This window comes from Sceloporus occidentalis, unplaced genomic scaffold (genome assembly GCF_023333645.1).
Source record: "Sceloporus occidentalis isolate IW3139 unplaced genomic scaffold, rSceOcc1.0.p SCAF_2, whole genome shotgun sequence".
Classification (NCBI taxonomy): domain Eukaryota; kingdom Metazoa; phylum Chordata; class Lepidosauria; order Squamata; family Phrynosomatidae; genus Sceloporus; species Sceloporus occidentalis.
Genome location: NW_028316982.1, coordinates 270775149 through 270785801, shown reverse-complemented (window position 1 = coordinate 270785801; position 10653 = coordinate 270775149). Strand labels below are relative to the sequence as shown.

The window sequence follows — 10653 nt, the reverse complement described above, 5'->3', positions numbered from 1 at the left end:
CACCTTCTCTGTCTATTTTTAAAATATATATGCATTTATATCTAAAATATATAATATATATATATATATATATATGTATATGTATATATGTATATTTATAAAATATATATATACTTACATATATATATATATATATATATATATATATAATATTGATAATCTAAATATATATTTACTAAATATAAATTTATACATACAGAAAATATTTATTATATATTTATTATATATATATACAAATATATATTAATAAAATTTATATTTATATATATTAAATATTATAGATAGATAGATAGATAGATAGCTATATCAAAGAAATTCACACTGACAGCAAAGTCCCGCCTCCTAGTGTCCGCTCAGCCAATCTGCGCCGACTGCGGCCACACAGACAGACAGACAGACAAGCGAATACAACCGGACAGCTCCCAATATAAGCCCCTCCCTCGCCCTCTTGTGGGCATGCCTTCGCTTTCGGCGACTGCGCATGCTCAGCTCGGGTGGCGTCACCTCCAAACATGGCGGCTCGAAAAAAAATCTCAGGAAGCTTTTTGGAACGAGAGAGCGAGAAAGCCAGTGAGTGACAGGTCGCCGCCAAGCCCCGCCCCTTTCTTTCCTGATTGGTCCGTGGCGGTGTTGCGCGTGCGCAGTGGGCTCGGAGCGTCGAGGCGGCGCTTTCTGAGGGGAAGGAGGAGGAGGAGAATCGGGCAGGCCGCAGGCGGGGCCTAAATTACCTCAGCGCCGCCGTCGTCGTCGTCGTGGCGGAGCGTCGGCAGGCAGGCTCTCCCCTTCCTCCTCCTCCTCCTCCTCGGCGGCCGCTCTGCCTCTGCGTTCCCCTCCGAAGCCTCTCCCTGAGGGGAACATTGTTTCCAAAACCCCGTCCTTCCTCCCTTCCCTCCCTTCCCCCTTTTCATTCCTTTTCCCCTGGAGCCAAACCATATTCGCCGGAGGAGCCTCCAGCATCAGCATCAGCATCAGCATCATGTCGGCGGGCGGGGACTTCGGGAACCCGCTGCGGAAATTCAAGCTGGTCTTCCTCGGGGAGCAAAGCGGTGAGTCGCCGGCGGAGGGAGGCAAGGGCCCAGGATTCGAACCCAGGTCTCGCCCTCAAGCGGCTCCCTCCCCCGCCCTTGGCCTCTCCCTCCCTCCCCCGCCGCCGCATTTCCCCTTTCCGCCCCGGGACCAGATCCAGGATCAGGAGGAGGAGGAGGAGGGCGCCCTTCCCTGCCTTCCCTCTCTCCCTTCTCCCGGGGCATCTGGCAGGAAGAGGCCGAAAACGGGGCCTGGAGGGGGGCAAGGAGGGGGCAGATGATAGATAGATAGATAGATAGATAGATAGATAGATAGATAGATAGATAGAATGTGTGTGGTTGTGGGGACATATATATATCCTCATATGTATGTGTGTGTATATATATATATATATATATGAGGAAACATATAAGAATGTGTGTAAATATATGGAAAGAGATATAGATACGAGGAAATATGTGTGTGTGTGTGTATATATATATATATATATATGAGTATGTATTTACATATATATATATATATATATATATGGAGAAATATACATGGAGAAGTATAAATGTGTGTATGTGTATATATGGAAATATATATATGTATGTATGTATGAGGAAATACATGTGTGTGTATGAGGAATTATATATGGGTGTGTGTGTGTGTCTCATATATATATATATATATATATATATATAGTACAAAACCAAAAATAAACCACAAAAGGCCTCTGACTGAATGAGTCCCAAAACACAAAAACACTGGAGAAAATCTATGTAAGCTATGTATGTGTCTCTCTGTATACACACACATAGACACACACACAACCCCCCCACACACACATGCACACACAACACGTACAAGGACATAAACATGGGCCCCAGTGTGGCCTGGTTTGTGTGTTCAGTTCCCCCTTGGCCAAGCCTGCCTCTCTCAGCCTCCTCAGCGGATGGCAATGGCCAAGAAAGCCCTCTGAGAGGTTGTTTGCCTGAGGGAGCCATGCTGGCTCTCATTGAGATGATCAGGAAAGAGAAAGACTCCAAGAGCTGCCCTGCCTTGGGCTGCAGTCATGAAACCAGAAGAACGCCTGAATCCTACACTTGGAAGAGAGGGCCATCCAGTCCAGGGACACACTTCCAGAGCACTCCCCAGAGATGGCCAACCAGCCCCTGTTTATTGGGATTGGGAAGGGCGGCTGTGAAGGAAGCACCGTAAAACTGAGCGCTAAAGATGGGATGGTCCAGTCCATTGTATTCCCCATCACAATGTATGGAGGTGAGAGCTGCGCAGCGAAGAAAGTAGATAGGAAGAAAATGAATTCATTGGAGATGTAGTGCTAGAGAAGAGTGCTGAGAATGCTGCGGACATCCAAGAAGACAGTCAAATGGGTCCTTGAACAGATCCAGCCTGAACTCTCCCTGGAAGCCAAGAGGATGAAACTGAGACTGTCATACTTTGGCCCCATCTTGAGGAAAAATGAATCCCTAGAAAACACAGTGATGCTAGGAAAGCTGGAAGACAGTAGAAAGAGAGGAGGATCACATGCCGGATGGTTAGACTCAATCAAAGAGCAGGGAGGTAGAGGACCTGAGCAAGAAGATAGAGGACAGGGGTCTTTTTGGGGATGTCTCATTCATAGGGTTGCCATGAGTTTAAGTTGATTCAAGGGCAGTTAACATATATCTGCCTGTCTATATATATAATAAATTCAATTTAGATTATGAAATAGAAAAAGAGTTCCCTTACCTTGGATCAGTCATTGATCATCATGGGGATTGCAGTTAAGAAATCGGAAGAAGACTAATGTTGCGCAGCTAAGAAGGAAGTAGACAAAACCCTAAAGCGCAAAGACATAAAACGGAATACAGTGGGCCCTCACTACCCACAGACTTGCCATCCGTGGATTTCAGCATCCGCGGGTAGGAAGCCCCTGTTGTCCTCAATGGCAGTGTGTGCATGTGGCAGTGCCGCATTAGGGGCAGCTGCCATTGCCTCCAGTAATAATGCATGCACACAGCCATGCCGCCTAGGGATGAAGGGTCTTCAAGTAAGCTCCTGTCATGTTGTCCCTAATGGTGGCGCGGCCACATACACATGCCACCATTAGGGACAATGGGAGCTGTCCCTAATGGCAGTGTGTCTGTGTGCATGCGCCATCATTGGGGAAAAGAGGACTTGAGGTCCCACAGATTTTGGTATCCATGGGGGATGGGAAAGAGATCCCTTGTGGACGCCAAGGTCCTACTAAAGTTAGGATGATCCAAGCCATCCTATTTCCCGTCAGCATGTATGTGGAAGCTGGACAAAGCAGCTAGGAAGAAAATCAACTCCTTTGAGATGTGATGCTGGAGAAGAGTGCGCAGGAATCGGCCAAAAGGCAAACATATGGGTCTGAGAACAGATCAGGCCAGAAATCTCCCTGAGGCTGTCGTGCTTTGACTACATCATGAGAAGGCATGAATCATTGGAAAAAGCAATAATACACTAGGAAAGATGGAGGGCAAGAGAAAGAGAGGAAATTGGTTAGAAATCTTGGTTAGAATTGTCTTACCAAGGGATGGTTTAACTTGATCAGGAAGGCCATGGACCTGAACTTCAGGACCTGAGCAAAGCGCTTGAGGACAGGAGGTCTTGAAGAATCCACAGAGTTGCCAGGATTCGGGATTGACTCAAGGGCAGTTTACAACAATAAATATGCACATGTGTATCCATCCATACATCCATACAGAGTATAGATAAATCTTTAGAGAAAAATATATATCAGTGGTTGTTCCTAGGCACCAGAGGAATGTGTTTTGGAGGGGTTCTCCTCAGGAAGATAGAAGGCTTTAAGAATGTATGTGTTCCCACTTATGGAATGTCTTGAATTGGATCGAAGAATGGGAGAGAGAGAAATTTCCATTCATTAAGAGAAGAGTGGAATTGTGTCCCTGTTTTCTACCTTTTGGAAGTCTAATTTTTATGTTGTAGTAATTGATTTGAATGCTGGAAGGACAGCTTCCATAAGCGTTTGGAAAAAGTGGGGCCTTCTCTATTAGATCTTTGTAATAATTGTGTAATAATTTATTTTTAGAGAGCAGTTCATAGCATAGCAGGCTGGGTTTTGAATACAGACTTAGGCCTGTTACAGATTGCCAAAATAAAGCTGCTTCGGGTCTCTTTGGAGGTATGCTGTTTAAATGATGCATGCATCCGAAGAATCCGGAAGCTGCACCAAAGCTGCACTCCAGTGCTTAGGAATGGAGTGTGGCTTTGGCGCGACCTCCGGACTCTTAGGACCCATGCATCATTTAAACAGCATACCTCCAAAGAGACCCGAAGCAGCTTTATTTTGGCAGTCTGTAACAGGCCTTAGTTTGGCCAGTGTTTGGCAATGGTTTGGCATACAGATGCCACAGTGGAAATAAAAATTGGCTATCTTAGAAAAGATGAGTTCATTCAGTTCACCCAGTTACTGCTTTTCTTGCCCCTGTGATCTAGTATCATGACAGAGGCACCTGAGAAATGAATCTCTCCATTCCTTGAATATTCAGTTTCTGAGACTTTGTTTAGTTTCATATCTGAAAGGAGACTTGGAAGACTAGTGTGCATAAGGCATATTTAAGCAACATACAAGCCTGCTGATTCATACATCCTTAGTTTCTGTGGCTTCACTGGGTGTGCAATGGAGTGCAAAAGCTGATAGTTCTGCTTAAATATATGTTTTCAGATTTATATATAGTTTTCCTACAGAAAAATCAGCCCTTAAAATGGTTGTAGTAGTCTAAATATTTACCATAGCAAATGTGTCTTTCCCCACTTTCCCTTTATCTGCATGCCCACTCATCCCTTTTCTGATGAGGCTTTGGTCTTGTTCAGGCAAAAATCCAGGCTGCTATTTCTTGTGGGGAATAATTCAGTTCTTGGAGGAAGGGGCCATATTTCAATGAGGAAGCACCTGCTATGTATACAGAAAGGGCCAAGCTCTCTCCTGGTATCTTCATATAAAAGGGGGATCTTGGATTTAATAGAATTGTCAGATTGTAAGGGATAGGGGCTATAATGGGTACGACAGAGAGGTAATTGACTTGACGTCAATATAAGATTGTGTGATATGGTCAGACATTTTCATTGGTCGTCATGTGGTTTTGCAGTCTTGGCTTCACATCAGGTAGAAGTAAGGATCTTTGCTTCCAGATTTGATGTATATATTTAAAAGGCTATATCTCACCCTTCTGCTATCTACATAAAACTTGGAATTGCTAAAGACAACTGAGAGTGAGTACTTGCAATCAATGTTAGAATTCAGGGAGGGTTTCAAAGTGTTTGGTACATATAGAAGCTAGCATTTAAAATACTTCAAAGCAGCACTATCTTTTTCCTTCTGCCATCTTTGTAAGCTGCTTCATTTAGTCTTCCATTTAGAAGTAAGTGAAAGAAAATCAATACATATTTAATGCTTTTTAGTGTTTCTGTGTAGGGAGAGCCTTCCTTTGTACGTTTGGGTGAATAACATAGCCATATAAAAGGGTATGCAGCTTTGAGCTTGCAAAGAGCTCCTTCTCAAGCCATTTGCACGGATTTCATTGCAGATGTTTCAATCTGTACATTGTTCCAAGTATGTATTGATGAAATGAGGGCAAAGTGCTAGCTTTGTACCTTTGGGAGCCAACTTCCTAGCTTAATCTGATGCACAAATCTTATTTGTGTGAAGTATTTACAGTAGGCCTCAAAGAAACCCTTTGTATGAAGTAGATTTCCCCCCCCCCCCCCATTTAATGAATCTTTTCTTCACCCAGGTACTACATACTGTACTTTGTGGAGTGTGTATTTGTCCAGTTGGCAATACTGATGCTCCTGATGAAGCAGTTGATCTGTGGTTTGCCAAGATGACCATGGCGGTTGGTGTTGTTGTCATCTTATTTATCTGTATCATCCCTTTCTCTCAAAACTATACAAAAGCTTTGATAATAGTGTAAATATCAAAATTGTTTAAGAAAACAATTAAACAATTTATAATGTTAAACAGTAAAAGCATTAAAAGATTACACACAAACCTTAAAGACGTTAGAAGCCCACCCCAGTCACTTTCTCAAAGCCTGATGGCATAAAACTTGCTGCCAGAAGGAGAGGAAGAATGGAGCTATCCTGACCTTCCAGTTGACACAGTTGCATCTGATTATCCTCAGAGCTGAGAACAACAAGGCAAATCAGATGGAATGTGAGTGGGAAAAGCTCCAGGCATCTACCAATGGCCCCATGTGTTACCAAATTATCTTTATTTAAACCTGCACAGAGGCAGTGGAAGCTGTACAAAGAAGTTGTTTTGGTACTTCACTTATATCCTCTATGTGCCATTTTGAGGAGCTGTACCAAATGGCTTGGGGCCTTTATAGTCTGGTCTGGAGGAAATGTAGAATCCTCAGTGTCCCATTTTATTATAAAATTCCTTGCATTTATCAGGATTGTTACACTACACTGTTTGTTTCTGAGGCTGATGACATCTACCCATGTAATAAAATTACTATATGGTTCTGTAAACTGTTGACCAGCCTACAGAGAGAGTTATTTTCTGCGCTTATTTACTTCTTTAAATATGTGCATGTATGCATCCCTTCTTTTGTCCAACAAGCTCCTGGTAGAGTATATTTTATCCTCACACAACCCTGTGGAGAATGAGCAAGTGACTGCTCTGTGATCACCCAATGAGTTATGTGTCTAAATGGGGGTTAGAATCCAGGTCTTAACACACTAACATCAGTTGTTGTATCCAGTATTCACTCTTGTATGTTACACTTGACCCTCCACATTTACAGTTTTGATTAATATGTTCTCTCTAGGAATCTCTAAGTCCTCCAGCACAATTCTGCTGGAAATTGACCATAGAGTTGTGATGGAGAACCTAGAAGTTCCTGGAAAAAACACTTTTCTAGGCATTTGTAGGTCCTCCAGCCTGATTCTGTGATCAACTTCTGGCAGATGTTGTTGACCATAGAGCTGCACTGGAAGACCTAGAGATTCCTAGATAGGTGTTTCTCTTAGATAAAAAGAATAGGGGTTTTTATTTGCTGTTTTTCTACATTCATGGGGGTCCTTCACCCGTAACCCCAGAGAATGTGGAGGGAACCACTGTACTTTGTTTATAGTTTATGTGTGGGACAAAAATTGTAATTGGGCAATAATTTTGTGATTTTCTTGCTTTTGTAAAAGGGATTGTGTGTAGAGATGCAAAAACTCCCATAAATGTGAAGTTAATGGCACTTGAGATTTAAGATGCTATGAGGTGTGAGTAATTATGAATACATGCAGTCTAATCTGAGAACTACTTTGCAGATTTTATTGGTAATCTAGAAACAAAGCATGGCCAATAGCCCTGCTTTAATATTTGCACTAATCCCTTGATGTTCAGAGGCATAATGTTCAGAAATTCTAAACTACTAATAACCCTGAAAACTGTTCTTTTTAACAAAAACAGGTTAAGTTATAAAACATTATATTAAACTGCTCAGCTGTGAAGAGTATAAAGAACATTTTTTCTCATAAAATGATAGCAATTGTTATCTAAATGTAGCTTAAAAATATCTTTCCATAGAATCATACAGTTGGAAGAGAACCTGCCATGCAGGAAATCCAAATCAAAGCATCCCCGATAGATGGCCATCTAGCCTCTGTTTAAAGACCTCCAAGGAAGGAGACTCCACTACAGTCTGAGGAAGTGTGTTCCACTGTCAAACAGCCCTTACTGTCAGGAAGTTCCTCCTAATGTTGAGGTGGAATCTCTTTTCCTGAAGCTTGCATCCATTGTTCCGCGTTATAGTCTCTGGAGCAGCAGAAAACAAGCTTGCTCCCTCCTCAATATGACATCCCTTCGAGTATTTAAACAGGGCTATCATATCACCCCTTAACCTTCTCAGGCTAAACATCCCCAGCTCCCTAAGTCATTCCTCATAGGACATGGTCTCCAGACCCTTCACCATTTTTGTCGCCCTCCTTTGGACACGCTCCAGTTTCTCAATGTCCTTTCTGAATTGTGGCGCCCAGAACTGGACACAATATTCCAGGTGGGGCCTGACCAGAGCAGAATAGAGTGGCACTATTACTTCTCTTGACCTAGACACTATACTTTTATTGATGCAGCCTAAAATTGCATTGGCCTTTTTAGCTGCCGCATCGCACTGTTGACTCATGTTCAACTTGTGGTCTACTTGGACTCCTAGATCCCTTTCACACGTAGTTTCATTCAGCCAGGTGTCACCCATCCTATATCTGTGCATTTTATTTTTCCGCCCTAAGTGCAATACCTTACATTTCTCTGTGTTGAATTTCATTTTGTTAGCTTTGGCCCAGCTTTCTAGTCTATTCAGGTCATTTTGAATGTTGATCCTGACCTCTGGAGTATTAGCTATTCCTCCTAATTTGGTGTCATCTGCAAATTTGATAAGTATTCTCCCAATTCTGTCATCCAGGTCATTGATAAAGATGTTGAATAGCACTGGGCCCAGTACAGAGCCCCACTGGACACCCCACTGGTCACTTCTCTCCAGGATGAAAAGGAGCCATTGTTGAGCACCCATGTAACAGTTGCCTTGTGTATCCCACATTTTACAAGCTTGTTTGCAGGAATGTCATGGGGAACCCTGTCAAAAGCCTTACTGAAATCAAGATATACTATATCCACAGCATTCCCTTCATCTACCAAGCTGGTAATTCATGATGGAGAGAAGAGGATTCTTTGTGTTTATAAAACATAGAAATTCTGAGGCATGTACTTAGAATATACTTGCCACTACTTGTGTTCATTTAATATTGACTTACCAGGCAGGCACATTGTTGTTTTTTTCCAATGTTATCAGAATGAAACCTGTACTTATGGTGGTTCATTTGTTTTGTTTTTAAAAAGTGAGTAACAGGTTATGGAGTGTAAAGTTGAAGGCTTTCATGGCTGGCATCCATAGTTTTTTGTGGGTTTTTCGGGCTCTGTGGCCATGTTCGAGAAGAGTTTCTTCCTGACATTTTGCCAGCATCTGTGGCTGGCATCTTCAGAGAATGCAATAGCCCACAAAAACTGTAGGTTATGGAGTATTATTCCCATAATCAGCATACTACAACTCTGACCTGGCTTTGAGAACTGACTGCATAAATCTTCCTGTTAATCATAAGTGGTTCTTTATTCTTAATGTTTGTTAAAACCCTAAATGCCTTCACAGTAGATAACCATGTGATAAAGGATGCTGACTGAGATTGGAGGTCCTGCAGCAATTCTATTTTTATTTATGTTTCAAAAATAGAAATGTATTCTACTCAGAGATGCAAGTTGCAACTGCTCTGTGCTAAAGGAATATGGTGGCACTTCGTTGCATCTTTCATTCTTGTATCCCTGTGTATGTGTGTGTGTGTGTGCGTGCGCGCATGCCTTCAAGTTGCCTGTCGATTTATGCCCACCCCATGAGTTTCATAGTGTTTTCTTAGGCAAGGAATCCCCATAGACTGCAGCAAACCTTGCTGGGAGTTTGTTTTAAACTGTAGCTTCTGACAGAATCAAATAATTCCTTGCATCCTCCTCCCCTCCTTCCACTCGGTGAGTTTTTATGACAGGACCTTGCTTGTTGTGTATGAGCAGCAGTGTGCTTTTAACACACCACTCACGAGCCTTTGCTCCATAGTTGATTTCTCCTGTCATCTTGCAGCAGCCAGCTTTCTTTCTCTGGTTTGGATTTCTCCCCAAAACCCAAAGATAATAGCCAGCGTTTGTTCTTGATTTTTTCTCTGGTTTATTAGGAGGGAAGTGGAGCTGTCCACTGCTAGTCAACACAGTAAGCCAACCGCAGATGCTCCCAAGAGGAGAGTGATTGAGCAGCATGCATTAGCCAGGTATCTCACAAACACCTGGCTTATCATTTTGTGCAAATTTGCAAATCTTGTTTCATTTTTGTTACACCTGTGAATTCAGTATGTTGAAGATTCAAGCAGAGCTTACTGCTGCAACTTTATGATTCTTCAGCATGTTAAATCCAGCAGCCTTTCTTTGCCTGCTCTTTCGTAGATGGTCCATACACTTTGGTGGCATGTTCTGTGTTTGAAATGGGGTAGGCAAGGCATGTTTTGTCAGTAAAATGGGAATGATTCTGGTTCAGACAACAACGTTGTGGATTTAGAGGAGAAATTGTGGTACCCATAAGTAGCTGGAAATACTTGCATTTCCCCAGTTAGAAATTTTGAGTTCTGAGAATCCCAGGCCCAGTTCCTGAGCTGCTGCTTTGGTGTAATTCATGTACCTGTTGTAGGTACAGTAACCTTGGTGCCAAGCTATTCCTTCTCTGTGACGTTGAAGGCTTTCGTGACTGCCATCCACAGTTTTTTGTGGGTTTTTCAGGCTATGTGGCCATGTTCTGGAAGAGATGGTTTCTGGTGTTTCGTCAGCATCTGTGGCTGGCATCCTCTCTGAAGATGCCAGCCCCAGATGGTGGTGAACTGTCAGAAACAAACTCTTCTAGAACATGGCCACATAGCCGAAAAAACCCACAAAACCCAATTCCTTCTCTATTTGTTTGCACCACTTGGGGGGGGGGGAGGGAGGTGGTAGAAAAGAACTTTTCCACATGGCTGCAAAATATAAGAAACTTCTGCATCACTTCCTGGATTTTATGCTATATGACACGA

General features: G+C 42.6%; 1 protein-coding gene across 2 annotated transcripts in view; it reads left to right on the top strand.

Annotated features, from left to right (window-relative positions):
* Positions 1 to 686: 686 nt before the first annotated feature.
* Positions 687 to 10653, top strand: part of RAB6A (RAB6A, member RAS oncogene family) — a 67352-nt gene continuing 57385 nt past the window's right edge. Inside the window, exon 1 of one of the 2 annotated variants that reach the window (XM_089513051.1) lies at positions 687 to 1046. In XM_089513051.1, coding sequence (XP_089369177.1) covers positions 977 to 1046 — 70 coding nt within the window. In that variant the 5' untranslated portion in view covers positions 687 to 976. The remainder of the gene's footprint in view (positions 1047 to 10653) is intronic. The other variant, XM_089513050.1, reaches the window with a different exon arrangement.